General features: G+C 40.2%; 1 protein-coding gene across 1 annotated transcript; it reads left to right on the plus strand.

Annotated features, from left to right (window-relative positions):
* The first annotated feature begins 385 nt into the window (after positions 1-385).
* LOC131222530 (transcription factor MYB83-like) lies at positions 386-6,579 on the plus strand. The gene is made up of 2 exons (XM_058217645.1): positions 386-831; positions 5,110-6,579. The coding sequence occupies exons 1-2, from the start codon at positions 539-541 to the stop codon at positions 5,810-5,812; spliced, it is 996 nt and encodes a 331-aa protein (XP_058073628.1). The 5' UTR covers positions 386-538; the 3' UTR covers positions 5,813-6,579.
* The last annotated feature ends 10,855 nt before the right edge of the window (positions 6,580-17,434 follow it).

Genomic DNA, 17,434 nt, shown 5'->3' on the forward strand with positions numbered 1-17,434 from the left:
GGAATTTCGTGTGCCTTTAAACACAGACGAACCGCACTCACTACATACATGTATCGTGTAGAGAGAGAGAGAGAGAGAGAGAGAGAGATTATGTGAAGTCGAAGCAAGATCTCCCTAGCTTGGTTATAAAACAAGCTCCTCTCGATCTCTCTCTCTCTCTCTCTCTCTCTCTCTATATGATGATTACCTTGTGAGTGAAGAAAAATGCATCGAAAAAGACGAGAGCTGGAGTCAAAGACAAGATGACCACCCATCTCTCTCACTATCCCCACTCTTCTAAAAAGGTCTCCCTCCAAACCGTTGTCCTCACGACCCAACAACAAACTCAAGCATCTCTCTCTCTCTCTCTCTCTCTCTCTCTCTCTCTCTCTCTTTCTTCTCTTTCCTTGTCCAAATTGTAAGCAAATTTCCACTCCCATCATCACATCCCACTCCATGAAGACTCTTCTCTCCTTCTATTAAATTCTCACTTCCTCTCTATCAAACTGGGTTGGAGAAACATATACTCCTACTCTCCCATAACGACTCTCAATTATCCATGATGAAGAAGCCGGATCAACCGGCAAAGCAAAACCACAACGACAACAGCCACATCAAGAAGCTTAGGAAAGGGTTATGGTCTCCTGAAGAAGATGATAAGCTTATGAATTACATGCTCCGCAATGGTCAAGGCTGTTGGAGCGACGTCGCTCGGAATGCAGGCCTTCAAAGATGCGGTAAGAGCTGTCGCCTTCGTTGGATCAATTATCTCCGCCCCGATCTCAAGAGGGGCGCTTTCTCTTCCCACGAACAAGATCTCATTATCCATTTGCATTCCATCCTTGGCAACAGGTGATCTATACTCTCTCTCTCTCACACACTCTCTCTCTCTCACACACACACACAATAAGTGTTCTTTTATATATATATATATATATATATATACATGAATGCGCACCAGGCACCTTTGCACACGTGTCATGTGCACATAATCTGAACGGTCCATATGATTCAGCACCCCTTGAAACCTCACTAGCCCAATTTTCATCCCGATACAAAATTCTGGTCGCCATGACAATAGGAAATAATTTCATATATATATATGCCAGTCTCTCAACTTCATTGGGCTGTTAGAAAAGTCTTCAAAGCTTTTAATTGACATGTAGGACGGACGATCAAGGCTGTCCATTCATTCATTTTACTAGAGGCTATCCATTGTGCAAAAATCAAATTGATCAATATTCCTAACCATCTAATCAATAATATGAAAGATGGACAGTAAAGATTGATGGAAACGGATAGGTTCAATCAGTTTCTTAAAATATCTATTCGATGGACCCCACCATAGATTGCTTATGGTTTCAAAGAAGCATTTTGGTTTGGCGATGATAATCATGATATGTGGATCTTGAAAAATGGATGGTTGTAATAAAATGGATCACATTTAAAGGATTAGGATCATTTGATCGGTGTGAATTTGGACCATGGGTTGTACATAATGGTATGAAAGGATGGACGTTCTAGATTGATATGCTGCATGACAAATGACGCATAGAGACGGACATACGTGTGATATACGCATGCATGACTGCGTGCATGTAGGCATGCCTGGCTTGCACGTGTATGTTTATATTTAATCAAGACTTCGGTAGTGACTGCTCCAGTACTGACGTCGGTGCCGGAAAATCTCTGTCCCTACCATAGTTTCTTTGTTTCATCCACGCCGTCCATCCATTTTTACGGATCATTCTAGGGCTTGAGCCAAACAATGAGGTAGATCTAATTCTCAGGTAGACCACACCACAGAAACAGTGGTGATTGAACGCTTGCTATTAAAAAACTTCCTGGGCCACAAAAGTTTTGAATCAAGTTGATATTTGGTGTCACCTAGTCAACAGGTTGGATGGAAAATACACGTTACAGTCGGCGCTAGGAAGTTTTTTAATGGTAAGTATTCAATCAATACTCTTTCCTGTGGTGGGGACCACCTTAGACTTGGATCTGCCTCATTTTTGTATTCGTGGCCTAAAATGATCAGGAAAAATGGATGAATGGCATGGATAAAATACTAAAATCATTGTGGGTCCCACACAGCTTTTCCAGCACCAACGTCGATATTGGAGGGGTTACTACCGAATCGAGTCTGTTTACTCAAAAGTCGCGCTTGCATCATTGAAGTAAACGCATGGAATTATGGAATCTCCATCTCATGAGATCGTTCGGGTTCTGTAGATAATCTGTCCATTTTCCAATCTAACAACAAATGGAATCACGTTTAGGTGATCTAGATGGTTGATTTGATGGGCCCTATCGTTAATTGGAGATTTCAGAAAAATCTCCCAAATTAGAGATTCCTAACCCTTCAACTAGAGGCCTGGAAATAGTCGGCTGAGGAAAAAAATGCACCTACGGTCAGGAAAAAGCGCCATAGAGTGGATTGTTACAATTTTAGATCTAGACAAATTTTAGGTCATATACCATCTGTAGTGAGTCCCACAATATCAACGGTCTAGATTGATGAAATATAGGCCTCACTTGTACAGAATGGTACATCAGGACAGTGTTCAATAAGCGATGCATGACTTGAGAGTTATTGGGTGTTTAATTATTAGGGCCACAAACGCATGTTACGTATGTGTTTTAATTTGTATGGAAGAACGAGGGCTGAAAATGACACCACCATGTATATAGTTTATAGGGAAATTTACAAAAAAAATACTTAATACATAATCTACATTCCGGTATCTTTTCGGAGAAGGTTTCAATAGGCAGGAGCTGGATTGCCTGGAGATCGTGACCCATCTCTGTGGGCCCCACAGTGATGTATATGTTTTATCCACACCGTCCATCAGTTTTACCAGATCATTTTAGGGCATGAGCCAAAAAAATGAGGCATATAAAAAGCTTAACTACACCACAGGAAACAGTGGAGATTGAATGCTTACCGTTAAAAAATTCTTGAGGTCCACGGAAGTTTGGAATCAAGGTAATATTTACATTTCCCTAATCCAGGTTGTGTGATTTATAAACATGTTGGATGGCAAATAAACATCATTGTAGGCTTAGGAAGGTTTTAATAGTGGTTGCCATTATCCCACTATTTCTTGTGTCATGGTTCACTTAAGCTTTGAATCTCCTTCATTTTTCGTCGCATAGACACTAAAATGATCCAGCAAAGTGAATGGACGGCATGGATAATATACACACATCATGGTGGCCCCTTAAGGCCAGGAAACTAGGGATATCTTACGTTCACCGGGCAATAGGCATCCAAGCTAAGTAATTTTGATTCTCGTACCTTGGCTAGATTTATTGGTGGACCCATTGTGATGTTTATGTGAAATCTGTTTCCACAAATAAGTGTGTCATTATATGTTAGGGCCAAGGTCTAAAAATCAGATTAATCCGTACTTCATATGGACTACATGATTGGAAAGAGTACTTACAAGGGCAGTAAATGGGCAGGAAATCATCCACACGTGGAGATGTTTATAGCTAAAAAAAAAAAAGAAGGAAAAACTCTCACCTTCCAAACTATTCTCCTTAATCCTTAATGTGGGCCCAAGAAATGTTGTTGAGGGCATCTAATGGTTAAGTGAATTTTATATAATCATTGCAGTGGCCCTAAAAAATTTAGTGCATGTCTTTCTCCCAGCTATTTCCTTTAGTACAGCTCACCTGTATGACAGGTCAACTTAATTAACTTTTTCACGATAGATATCACGTAATGTTTACGTTATATCTGTCAAAAATCAACGGTCGACGTTTGGTAAAAATTCTCACCTAATCGCCGTTCTTTTTGGAACATTTGATAGAGATAAATCATTGATTTTTTTTTTTCTTTTTTTTACGGCCCCACCTTTGTGCATGAGAAATCTACTCCGACCATTCTATCTGTATTCCTGCATTAAGCCCAGGGCCAAACATCCAGCCTGCCGTGTGATTAAAGTGGGCCACACCAAAGGAAGCAGTTGGGAGAAACACCCACCTTAAATTTTTACAGGGCCTGCTGAGATGATTGTATGAAATCTACTCTAATCATTAGATATCGTATTAAAATTTAAGCTTGGGACCCCAACATTATGCCCATACCTGATCCAGGTGGACCACATTAAAGAAAACAATTTGAAGGGTGAGAGTTGCTTGTATATGGTTTTCAATCCCTTGGTGTGTGAATTTTACATAAGTATCATTATAATGGTGGGGCCCACTCGAGCGGCTTACAGCTTTGCTCGGACGGGCGACCCAACCTTTTCTAGAAATCTAACGAAAGCTGCTCTTCATGATAATACTCTCAAATGGGGTAGCTTACTGAAGACTTTTTTGAAAAAGGTACGGAAAGTTCCCCCAATTTATATCAGCCTCAGGAGTAAAAGATAGTAAATTTACTAACCCCGCACGCATCTTTACACGCAGCGCACGTGCACACATGGCGAATATGTGGAACGTCTGATCATAAGGTTGACCCCACTTTGAAGATGATCACATGAAAGTTCATCAAGCAATTTTTTTTTAATCTCTTGTCATTTCATTACTTTCTTATAGGATGGTTGTTTTCATAGATGGGCCACCTTATGCATTGCTCAGATGGCTTACACACTTCCTAGGCTAGCACGTGCCGTGTATGAAGTTGTGTGTGGAGAAGGTGCTTGTGGGGCTAGCAAACCTAATTTTTGTACGTATAGAGATTCCACATGTTTGGAGCCATCCGTCCACATGCAGGCACACTTGCCAATACACGAGTATAGCTTTTCATCTGGTTGGAATCTTCTTCCTAAAAAAAGTCACACCGTTCACTCTTTGGGTGGGCCACTAGGTATGAATCAAAAAGATGGTTAAAAGATTTTCTAGCTGTCCATTTGTTTTGTATATTGTGGTCGTCCACCCTTAGACAAAAAAGATCAAAATAGTTTAGCCCACCTGATTCTAAGCTCAGATCTCACACACGCGTTCCATATTGGCACGTGTGCTAGATTGTGTATGTATGTACCAGCTTTATTAACTAGCCTTGCATAAAAATACTTACAAATGGACCTTAAGATGCACTCATACCATCCATTTTTAATCCATTTTCCTTCCTTTTTTACGTTCCATTTATGTGTTTTTTCCTTGTGTGTCCAACAAAAACAGATGGTCCCAGATTGCCGCGCGCTTGCCGGGACGGACCGACAACGAAATAAAGAATTTCTGGAACTCCACCATAAAGAAAAGGCTGAGAAATTCATCTGCATCATCACCAAAACACAGTGATTCTTCAGAGCCTAGAGAAGTCGTGGGGGGGCTCATATCTATCCATGACCATGACATCATGACCATGTGCATGGATTCTTCATCATCATCATCATCGTTGTCGTCGTCATCGTCATCAACATCAGCCCATGCCATGACCCTTAGCAACCGGTTCCACCCGTTGCCTGCGTTCGACATGGCCGGCTTAGCCGCAGACTACTTCCAGGTGCCACCATGCCTAACACAAGCTGGTTTTGAGCATATATTATATGGTGATCATGGGGTCATGGATGGTGGTCAGATGGGAGCACAAGTTGGGATGTTTGTTCCCCCACTGGAGAGTGTAAGCTTTGAAGAGAATACTACTACAAATAACAATAGTGAAACCAACACTAACAACAACAACAACAACAACAACAACAACAACTACAATGTCAATAACACTACTATCAACAACAACAATAACAACAACAATGAAGGAGAGAATTTGGTTGGGGATGGGAATGGTTGGGAAGGTGAAAACTTGAGGATGGGGGAGTGGGACCTAGGGGATTTGATGGAAGATATTTCCTCTTTTCCTTTTCTTAACTTCCAAGCTGAATGATTAGCTGTCCACATACACATGTTTTCAGTCACATGGACTTTCCTTTTCCTTTTACCTTTCTTTTAATCCATACCTATCTTCTTCTTCTTTTTTCTTTTCTTTTTTTCTTCCACCAAAATACCCAACTGATTATTCCTCTCCAAGAAAACAAAGAGAACACATGCATTTTGAATGATTAAAATACCCTTGAACCACTGGCCCTTCCTGCCATGAAAAACCCATAGCAATCCTTTGACAGAAGGTTAGGGTAGGGGGGGCGCATGTAATTTTGGTGAAAACAAGAAATTCTTGGGTTTTTTTTTTTTTTTTTTTTTCTGGTTTTTATCTACTCCTTCCTTGGGATGAGGGTAATCTTGTGGTTTGATGAAAATTCAGGGGTGGTGTTCTTTCAATCTCATGGGCTAATAATATCAAATAATATTTGAACAGAGAATGTGAATAGCAGAGGTGGGCCACATCATATGTTGGTGGTAGACTGTAGTTGTTATGGATGTAAAAAAGAAAAAAAGAAAAAAAAGAAGAAGAGATTTTTGGGGGATGAAAAAGTTGTTATTAGTGGGAGGCGAGTAGGATTTACCACACATTAGTGAAGAGCAGCCTCTCTCTCTCTCTCTCTCTCTCTCTCTATGTTGTAGCATTGCACATATAATAAGAACTTTTGATCTTGTAATATTCAAGAAGGAAATAAGAGTTTGTGGAATATCATGTTTTCTTCAAGTGGAGTTCAAAAGCTTTGATGAATTGCCCAGCTGGATGCACTTATGTCATTCAAGTCTCTCTCTCTCTCTCTCTCTCTCTCTCTCTCTCTCTCTCTCCTCACGTTGTTACATCCATTCTTCATAATGTAGGTTGTTAGCCTCACACCTTAGATTCCAAATGAGTAATAATACCATTTCCATTAATCAATTATTTCATAGAGATAACAGACTATGGCAATCATTATACTAAGATTTGGTGAAAGAGAATAGACAAATGCATGAAAGATGCTTTGAGAGTATTATCTTTTCTCTATGAGGTTTGCTAATCCTACACGCACACCACCACATGGACCAAAATGGTACATCTGCGTCAGATCCATTCCGTCCACGAGGTGGATCCCACCGTTTAGATTACCTGGACAAAAAATCTGGACTGTCTGGCCACTGGATGGCCCATAGTGTTCGGAACAAGCAGAAATTTGTTTTAACCGTCGATTTGTTTTATAAACTATGATTCACCTGATATATGGAGTGGACATGTTTAGGAAAGGATGCACCAGATGGACAGCTCAGATCTCACATGTGTGCCACGTTGGCGCGTGTTTGATGGCCTAATGCACGCGTGTGGTTTTCATCAAACCTCCTTCTAATCATCATTACCAAGTGTATGAAAGATGAATAAGTGCGCATCTGAGTCACGGTGGTCATCCATGTCATCATCGCTTCGGACAATGCCATCGTAATTGACCACGTCTTTACTTCAACATCATCGTGTGGCATCTAGGAGCGCCACGTGGAACATGATTGCTGTAGAAAGATCAAACGTCTCTGAGTGAAAGATCCCATTGATTAGACAAATATTAACCACTTGATCAATGGCCTTTAATAGGGATGATCAAGATCATTTACACCAAAGTAGGTCTAATCAGAAATTTGATCCATCTAATTTTTAGATCCCATGATGGATTGTTAATGATTCTAAAGAATGTTTTTGTTAGGCAATCATAACCATGCCATCCATGGCTTGGAAAAAGGCCAAATAAAGAATAAATTGGACCATCTGAACCGTGAAAATTTTTTGTAATAGGCCATCCAATGTGTTCTGGACTTAAATGGACGGTTCAGATTGGTCGATTGGAGTCTTCAAGTGAACCGATGCAACTAGGAGCACAATAACTTCCAAGTGCTGTGAGAGCATTGGAGCATTTCTGACAGTTATATATCCAGACCGGCGTTTGTGGGTTGGTGGGTTGGTGGTTTGGACGCGGATTCCCTTTCGCAGAAACTTCCTCTTACGGGAAGCTAGGTGAGGCGGGAAATCCACCTCGTCCGTCCGTTTTTCATATTACCGACATGATCCGAAAAATGATGCAAATCCAAAAAAACTCAAGTGGGCCGTACGTTAGGAAAACGTGGGTAGGTAAATGCCTACCGTTGAAACCTCCCTGGATCTACCGTGATGTTTATATACCATCTATACCGTTGTCATTCCTAGTCGGATGAACTGAAAAAATAAAAAATTAGCCTGATCCAAAACATCTGTGGCCTCGCGAATGTTCCAACGGTAGAGGTTCAATCCTCTGTCGTACGGATCACTCCAGCTTTGGATTTGCTTCATTTTTCGGAACATGTCCTTATATGATCCAGAAAAACGGATGGACGGGGTGGATTTCTCACAAACATCACGGTGGGCCCCACCAAGCGTCCGGTCGCAAGAAGTACTTTATCAGGAAATCCGCTTCCGACGCACTAAAGCTTGGAAGCTTGCTTCTTAAGCAAATAAGAAGTTGGAGTTGATGAGGTTGAGTAGGAATAACGAGAACATGATAGCACTGTACACGTGGCAGGTGATACGTCAATGGGGGTCCATCCATCCACTGGAACCTAGCCTGGACGGCTTATATTTCAAATGTCACATCTATCAGATAATCCTGTCCATTTGGTGAGTGGCCCTCATATTCATGATGGTAGGAAATGAAAATAACTGATGGCGTGTGGTCCTTAGTTTTTCTCCATCCATATTTAAGGTGGAGCCCACTGCATGGCCATGGGCATCATATGTGTGAAAAGCCTGCTATAATTTTAAACCCTAGACCTGATTTAGAACCAACCCATTAGGTAAATCCCGTCAATTATTTTAATGGGTCTAGATGTTCTTATGGCACATCTCATCCATTAATTTAATGGTCTAGATCATCTTAGGCCACCCCCATTAATTAGATAAATGGCTTATTATGTCTTTGACACGAGTTGGGCAAAAATACGTACCGGTTATGAATGGGGCGCTTTTAAATTTCCATGGACTGAGTCAACTCAGCCAAGCACCATCTTATCTAAGATCAGCTATAGATGGAGGCCCTGTTTGGCATCTTTTATTTGAGATGCATTGGAATTCAAATTAAAATTACACTGGAATTAAGGTGATTCTGAATAGTGAATACTCAATCACAATCTATCATTAAAATGCTGCGGAATCTACGCCTTTTATCTGGGAGCGCGTATTCAGATTGTATTGAAATTCTTTAGTAAAGTCATAGATCCTAAATTTGATTAACTAAGTTAGCTTTAATATCACAAATATATATATATATATATATATATATATATATATATATATATATATAAGCCCATTAAAATATATACTTTGGCCAAAATAATGAATTGTAACCCTCAGGTGAGCCACGGATGTGAGGATCACCAACAAGCAACTTATAAGCATTTTTTAACAGTCTATTTTACAACCAACGTTTGAACAATTTGAATCATTTTATTAATGTGATTTTAGCGTTGTAGTCAATAATCAAATTATTTTGGAATATTATCAGTACGCTACGTGTAAAACGAATTAGTAGCCTAGCAGCAACTAAACCCAATGACAACAAAAATATGAGATTTTAAATTCCTTCGATTTCATTTACCTCCAAATATAGGACACCAAATGATAGATTTAGGACAAATTTCACTTAACTCATCTCAAATACACTTAGGGCTGGTTTGCTTGCTTGTATTTAAGGTGACTTATGGTTGAGATGGGCCACACAATAAGAAAAAAGTAGTGATTGAATGCGCACCATAAAAAACTTCCTAGGGCCGTTGTAATGTTTATTGCCATCCAACTTGTTGATAAGGTCACATGACCTGAACGAAGGGAAATACAAATATTAACTTGATCCAAAACTTTTGTGGCCCTCGAAAAGTTTTTAAAGGTGGGCATTCAACCTGTATTGTGTGGTCCACTCAAGATTTAGATCTGCTTCATTTTTAGACCATACCCTAAAATGAGCCGAAAAAATTATAGATGACATGAATATATAATACATACATCATGGTGGGCCCTATGGTTAAGGAAACACCCACTAGCGTCTCGCCCAGCTAACACCTATTGTATAGTGCATTGTGCAGCAAACTCACATAATAAAAAAACATATATATTTTTTAAAAAGTTAAAAGATCTAATCCCAACGTGGAATTTGAGTCGCAGCGATGTGATGTGTACCTGAAATCCACTCCCACCATTAGATGACTTATCTAACATTATGCTCAAAGCCAAAATTTTAGGCTGACTTGTGATTCAGGTGGGCCATGCCAAAAGAAACAATTGAGAGAGAAATATCCATCCTTGATTTTTACAAAGCCCACCATAATAATTACATGAAATCCACTCTAACCATTAGATGCCACACAAAAATTAAGGCATGAGTTCCAAAAATCAGGCCCATCCAAGGAAAGTGGTTTGGAGGTTCCACCTTAGCCTATTTCCAATCATGTAGTTCACTTAAATCATGAGTATGGCTAATTTTTCAGCCCTAAGCCTAACATGGAGATCGATCCATATTGAAAATTTGGAATACACTCAAATAATCCATCCTGTCAAACGACTTGTCAAATCCAAATACACGGTGCCAAACAACCTCTTATATATTTAGTCTCTAAATCTTATCATACAATAGATTGATTTGATAAAAGAAAGTTGAAGTTTGATCCTAAATTTCAAGGGTATAGTTGTTGACTCTTGAACAATCGGTCCTATTGAGCAGCTCTGATATTTCATAATTGGGATTTTTATTAATCCGTTGCTCACGAGATTTTGAAGCTTATCTGTCTTTATGTTGATTTTAAATGGATGCTTTTACTCCTTCGTTCATTCTAGCTTATGATTTCAGTGAACAAGCCTGGCTAATGTACACTCTTAGTGGGCTATCTACTAAAATCACATTGATCAGACAATCCTATCATACCATTAATGGCTTATGAAAGTGGGAGGTTTAGATCATTTATAATAAATTCAAGTTCTATGACAAAAAATCTCCATTTATCATCAGGAGCCATTTGACATCTCTATTAATAAGAACTTATTTGCTTATTTTAAAAGGATATACTTTTATTTAAAAAATAGATGGTTTGTTAAAATTTTAATTTTAATACTTAGAAATTAGTAAAAAGTTCTTTAAAAATAAGTGAGTAAAGGTTTTTTTTTTTTTTTGTTTTTTGTTTTTTGTTTGTTTGGAGAGCTTATTTTGCCTAAGCGTAGACATTTTTAACTATTTTTTGAACAAGTTTGTTATTAAAATTTTAAAGTAATTCGTATTTGTCCTAATCTTTTCTCTTCACAATCTCTCTAAGGTGGACCCACATGATAAACCGCCTATGTTAAAGGTGGGGTCCCACATGATGAATGGTCTATTTCAAGGTGGGCCCAAATAATGCACAGTCACATCAAAGGTGGACCTCAAATGATGGATGGACCACATCAAAGTGTGGCCCCACATGATGGATGATCATCAAGTGGGCCCCACCTGAACATTGAAGGTGAGACCACACAATGAAAGGTTGACTTCAATGGTGGGCATACATGATGAACGACCCACATGGTGGATGGTGGACATCAAAGGTGGCTACCACATGATGAATGGCCCACATCAAAATGTGGCCTCGGATGATGGACTATCCACATCAAGTGAGCCCCACATGATGGATGGTCCACATCAAAGGTGGGGCCCACATGATGGATGATGGATATCAAAGGTGTGCCTACATGATGAATGGCCCATATTGAAGGTGGGACCCGCATGATGAATGGTCCACATTAAGGTGGGCTCACATAATACACAGTTCACATCAAATGTGGGCCCCAAATGATGGAAGGCCCACATAAAAGTGTGGCCTAGCATGATGGACCATCCACATCAAAGGTAGGACCCACATGATGTATGAAAGATATTGAAGGTGGGAACACATGATGGATGATTGACATAAGATGTGGGCCCACATGATGAACGACCTATATTGAAGGTGGGGGCCCACATAATGAATGGTCCATGTCAAGGAGGGCCCACATAATGAACTGAGTGGACCTTACATGATGGATGGCCCACATTAAAGTACGGCCCCTTTTGATAGACAATCCACATCAAGTAGGTCCCACCTAATGGACAATCCACATCCAAGGTCTCTCGCACAATGGAGGGCCGTATCCAAAGTAGCTCAATATGATGGATGATCCACCTAAAAGGTGCGCCCCACATGATAGATGGAAGACATCCAAAGTATGCCCCACATGATGGACAACCCACTTCGAAGGTGGGGCCCACATAATGGACACATTGAATGTGGACTCCATATCATGGGTAATGGACATTGAGGGGCCCCGTATAAAGGACAATTAGCATTGATGGTGGACCCCACATGATGGATGGTCTACATCAATATGGCCCCACATAATGGATGGTCCAAATCAAAGGTTAGCCCTTAATGATGAATGATCCATATCCAAGATGGGCCTCGCACGATGGACAACTCACTTTGAAGTTTTGGCTCACACAATGGATGGTCCACATCAAAGGTGTATTTTGTATGATGAATAATCCACATTCAATGTCTGACATAATAGATAGCCCAAATGTCTTAAATATAGAGGAGATTGTAGTCATTCATTCTTTTGTCATTTGGGGCACGGCCACCTATGATGAGTTCCATCAAAACAACAATATGAATTGCTCTAATAATAGAGTAGTTGTAGTATTTAAAATGACATCTACTATTTTTAAAAAAGCTTTTATTTAAATATTTTACCAAATATGTTAATTTCAAAAAAGAGTGTTTTTTCCCCCAAGTTTTGAAAAGATAATTCTTATCAAATCAACTTATTTAAAACAAGGGCAAGAAAAAAAAAAACTTATTAAAGTAGCTCTTATTTAAAAAAGTTTTTATTAAATTAGAGATAAAATGCCAAAAATGTTGGATACGGTGGAGGATTTTGCAAATCCAAAACCGTGTGAAGGGTGCGTGTGCTAGCTGTGCATGCTAGCTGTAAGATTTTTTTAGCCGTGAGATTTTTCTAAGTTTAGAATATTAGTTGGAGAAGATAAACAGTAGATTTTTCCTTTGGATTTTTTCTTTCTTTAGATGCCCCTAGGATGAATCTAGACAGGGATAAATTAGTAATTTCATAGTATAAGAAAGCCTATAAAGGTAGCAATGTAATTCATTTCTATATATAAGAAAATACAGCAGCAGCTCATATCTTTCTCTTTTCAGTCTTTTATTCTACGGTGGCTGCAGCCACACATCGGCAAGTAGTTGGGATACAAACCCAACAAAGTGGTATCAGAGCAGCATTCGATCATTGGGCCTCATCAGCAAAAAGGCAGGTCCTGTTGCACTCCCTGGTTTTTCAAAAAAAAAATCTGTTTTCAAAATCAGATCCTAAAGCTGTTTTTCAAAAGCTATTTTTCAACACCTGTTTTTCAAAAGCCGTGAGAAGGAGGTTTGCAAATCTGTTTTAAAAAAAAAAATCAGATTTCAAAAAAAATCTGTTTTCAAAAATCAGTTGTAGCAGAGCAGAAAAATTTGTTTTTTTTTTTTAAAAAAAAAATCAGATTTCGAAAAAAAAAAAATCAGAGATTAATTTTTTTTTTTCAAAAAATCAGATTTCAGCAAAAAAAAAAAAAACAAAATCTCTTCTTCTAGTCCATCCTTTTTTTTAAAAAAAAGAAATAGAAAAAGATGGCTAGCACAATCCAGCCGTAGGTTCCTAAGTTGTTAAAGGACAACTATGAAAAATGGTGCATCCAAATGAAGGCATTGTTCGGGTCACAAGAACTATGTAAGATCGTCACCGATGGGTATGAAGAACCCACTATGGAAGAAGAAACCGCCTTCACCAACGAAGAAAAGACTGCGCTCAAAAATCAAAGGAAGAGAGACAATAAGGCTTTGTTTCTCCTCTATCAAGGGTTGGATGAATCCACCTTCGAAAAGATTGCCGAAGCAACATCAAGCAAGCAAGCATGGGATACTCTTGGCACCATCTTCAAGGGTGTAGATCGAGTGAAGCGGGTTCGCCTTCAAACATTAAGAGCCGAGTTCGAAGCGACTCACATGAAGGAAGGTGAGAATGTTACTGATTATTTTTCGCGTTTGCTTGTAACTGTCAATAATTTGAAAAGAAATGGTGAAAAGATTGAAGATGTCCGAGTTATTGAAAAGATACTTCGATCCCTCACAACCAAGTTTGAGCATGTGGTTGTGGTGATCGAAGAATCAAAAGATATTGAGAAACTCTCCATTGAGGAGTTGATGGGATCGTTGCAAGTTCATGAGCAACGAATGCAGAAGAATGCCAGTTCCATGCCGATGGAACAAGCTTTGGAGTCAAGATTGACTCTGAATGATAACAATGGTGGACGTGGAAGTTCACAACGTGGTGGACGTTTTACTAACAATCGCGCAAGAGGCAGAGGGCGCGAATACCAACAAAGTCATGGCCAAAACCAACAGAAGAATACCAATTTCCGTGGAAGAGGAAATGGTAGAGGTAGATCTATGCATGGACGGGGAAGTACAAAGAACATCTAATGCTATAATTGCAACAAGCTTGGCCACTATACATCTGATTGCTGGAGCAAGCCGGTAACTCAAGACGAGTTATCCAACTATGCTGAAGCATCAGGCCATGAACAAGAAAGCTCCACACTTCTCCTTGCACAAGAGAAAAGTAGTGATCAGCAGGATGTATGGTATCTCGACACGGGTGCAAGTAATCACATGTGCGTCGACAAGAAACTTTTTGTGGAACTCACAGAACGAGTTCATGGCGATGTAACGTTTGGAGAGTCATCAAAAACGCCAGTGAAAGGTAAAGGCAAAATCAAAATCTTTCAGAAGAATGGTGTTCCAAACTATATCGAAATGTGTACTACGTGCCCAACATGAAAAGTAACATACTGAGTCTCGGACAACTCCTCGAAAAAGGGTATGTCATACACATGAAGAACTCTTCTCTTTCCATAAGAGATATCCATGGATGTTTGATTGTAAAAGTCCAGATGGCGAAGAATCGTATGTTTCCTCTCCATATAAACACAATGCTTGAGAAATGTTTTTATGGGAAAGTAAAGAATGATTCCTGGACGTGGCATCTTCGCTTTGGCCATCTAAACTTCAGTGGCTTGAAACTTCTGTCCTCATCAAGCATGGTGCATGGCTTGCCTGCCATTGAAGCTCCAGAACATGTGTGTGAGACGTGCACACTTGGGAAACAACAAAGAAACTCCTTTCCGAGTGGAGTATCCCGAAGAGCAAGAGAACCGTTGCAGTTGGTTCACACTGACATCTGTGGACCATTAGAGCCAATCTCTCTTGGGGGTAATAAATACTTTATTACCTTCATTGACGATTTCAGTAGAAAATTGTGGGTGTATGTAATTAAAGAGAAGTCTGCTGCTTTTACTATTTTTAAAAATTTTAAGGCCTTTGTTGAAAAAGAAAGTGGTCTTAAAATCAAAACTCTCCGATCTGACAGAGGTGGGGAGTACACCTCAAATGTTTTTCGAGAATATTGCAGGGAACATGGCATTAAGCAACAACACACTGCAGCGTACACGCCACAACAAAATGGAATTACAGAACGGAAGAACCGCACCATCCTCGACATGACGAGGACCATGCTAAAGGAGAAAAGTCCGCCAAAGAATTTCTGGGCAGAGGCATTGCATGTACTGCCTATCTGCTTAATAGGTGTCCGACCAAAAGTGTTAGATTCAAGACACTGCAAGAAGCATGGAGTGGATACAAGCCAAGCGTGGCGCACCTTAAGATCTTTGGGTGTGTCGCCTACGCTCAAGTTCCAGAAGCGAGAAGGAAAAAGCTTGATGATCGTGGCGAGAAATGCATCTTCATCGGTTACAGCAAAGAGTCAAAGGCATACAAGCTCTACAACCCACTAACCAATAAGCTGGTGGTGAGTAGAGATGTGGTATTTTGTTAGGAAGAAGCATAGAAATGGAACGAGGGAAACTCGGCCAAAGAAAAGCAAGTCGAGGTCGAAGAATACGAAGAAGAGAGACCTGAGATTCAAGAGCAGATATCACCCCATTCGAATCGCCGAAGTCCAGGAGTACGCTCCATCTCTCCTAGAAGTACTTCATCAAATCAGAATTCATCCAGCACATCTTCATCCGATTCTTCTTCACCCTTGGCTCCTATTAAAATGAGAAGCCTTAACGACGTCTATGCAGAAACTGAGGAAGTAAATTTACTCTGCCTGTATGCGAACCATGAGCCTCTCACATTCGAGGAGGCTGTGAATGAAGAATGTTGGAGAAAGGCTATAGAAGAAGAGATTCATGCCATCGAGAAGAATCGAACATGGGTGTTGACCTCACTCCCCAAAAGCCAGAAGACCATTGGTCTCAAATGGGTGTACAAAATCAAGCGGAATGCCGATGGTGAGATCGAACGATATAAAGCAAGGCTCGTAGCAAAAGGTTACAAACAGAAATATGGCGTAGACTATGAAGAAGTTTTCACCCCAGTTGCTCGGCTTGACACTGTAAGAATGATAATCTCCCTTGCAGCTCATCACAGTTGGATGATTTACCAACTGGATGTGAAATCTGCATTCTTAAATGGGGTACTTGAAGAAGAAGTATACGTTGACCAGCCTGAAGGCTTTGTCATGCAAGGGGAGGAACACAAGGTGTATCGGCTGAAGAAAGCCCTGTATGGGTTGAAGCAAGCTCCTCGTGCTTGGAATGCACGGATCGACAGTTATCTTCAAGAAAATGGTTTCGTCAAATGTCCATATGAGCATGCCGTCTACACAAAGAAGAATGCCCGTGGTGATATGCTTATCGCTTGTTTATATGTTGATGATCTGCTGTTCACTGGGAGCAGTCAGGCGATGTTTAAAGAATTCAATCAGGCTATGTTCAAAGAGTTCGAGATGATTGATGGTGGATTGATGTCTTTCTTCTTGGGCATTGAGGTGAAGCAACAAGTCGGCGGCATTCACATATCCCAGAAGAAGTACACAAAGGAACTTCCTGAAAAGTTTCAGATGGTCGACTGTAAAGCCGTAAATACACCTGTTACAACAGGCCTGAAGCTCACGAAAGATGGAGAAGGAAGAAATGTCGACTCAACCCTATTCAAGAGCCTAATCGGAAGCTTAAGGTACCTCACAATCACTAGGCCAGATATAGTCTACAGTGTTGGGCTTCTAAGCCGGTATATGGAAGCCTCAAAAGAGTCACACTGGCTAGCTGCAAAACGAGTACTGAGGTATATCAAAGGGACTATTGAGTTTGGTCTCTTTTATCCGTACAATGATGATGCGATGTTGTATGGATACTCTGATAGTGATTGGGGTGGTGATCAAGATGAAAGAAAAAGCACCACAGGCTATGTTTTCTATCTTGGGTCGACAGCATTCACATGGAATTCGAAGAAGCAGAGTGTGGTCGCCCTGTCCACATATGAAGTAAAGTACATGGCAGCATCGTCCACCGTCTGTGAAGGAATTTGGTTGAGAAATCTGCTAAAGGAGCTGAAACATCCGCAGGAAGAATCCACAGTCATATATGTGGATAACAAGTCGGCAATCGAGCTAGCCAAAAATCCGGTGCAGCATGGAAGAAGCAAA

This window comes from Magnolia sinica, chromosome 13 (assembly GCF_029962835.1).
Source record: "Magnolia sinica isolate HGM2019 chromosome 13, MsV1, whole genome shotgun sequence".
Classification (NCBI taxonomy): domain Eukaryota; kingdom Viridiplantae; phylum Streptophyta; class Magnoliopsida; order Magnoliales; family Magnoliaceae; genus Magnolia; species Magnolia sinica.

Coding starts and splice junctions, on each gene's coding strand:
- LOC131222530 (XM_058217645.1), top strand. CDS start 539: ATGATGAAGAAGCCGGATCAACCGGCAAAGCAAAACCACAACGACAAC. Junction 832..5,109: donor CATTCCATCCTTGGCAACAG/GTGATCTATACT, acceptor CAACAAAAACAG/ATGGTCCCAGATTGCCGCGC.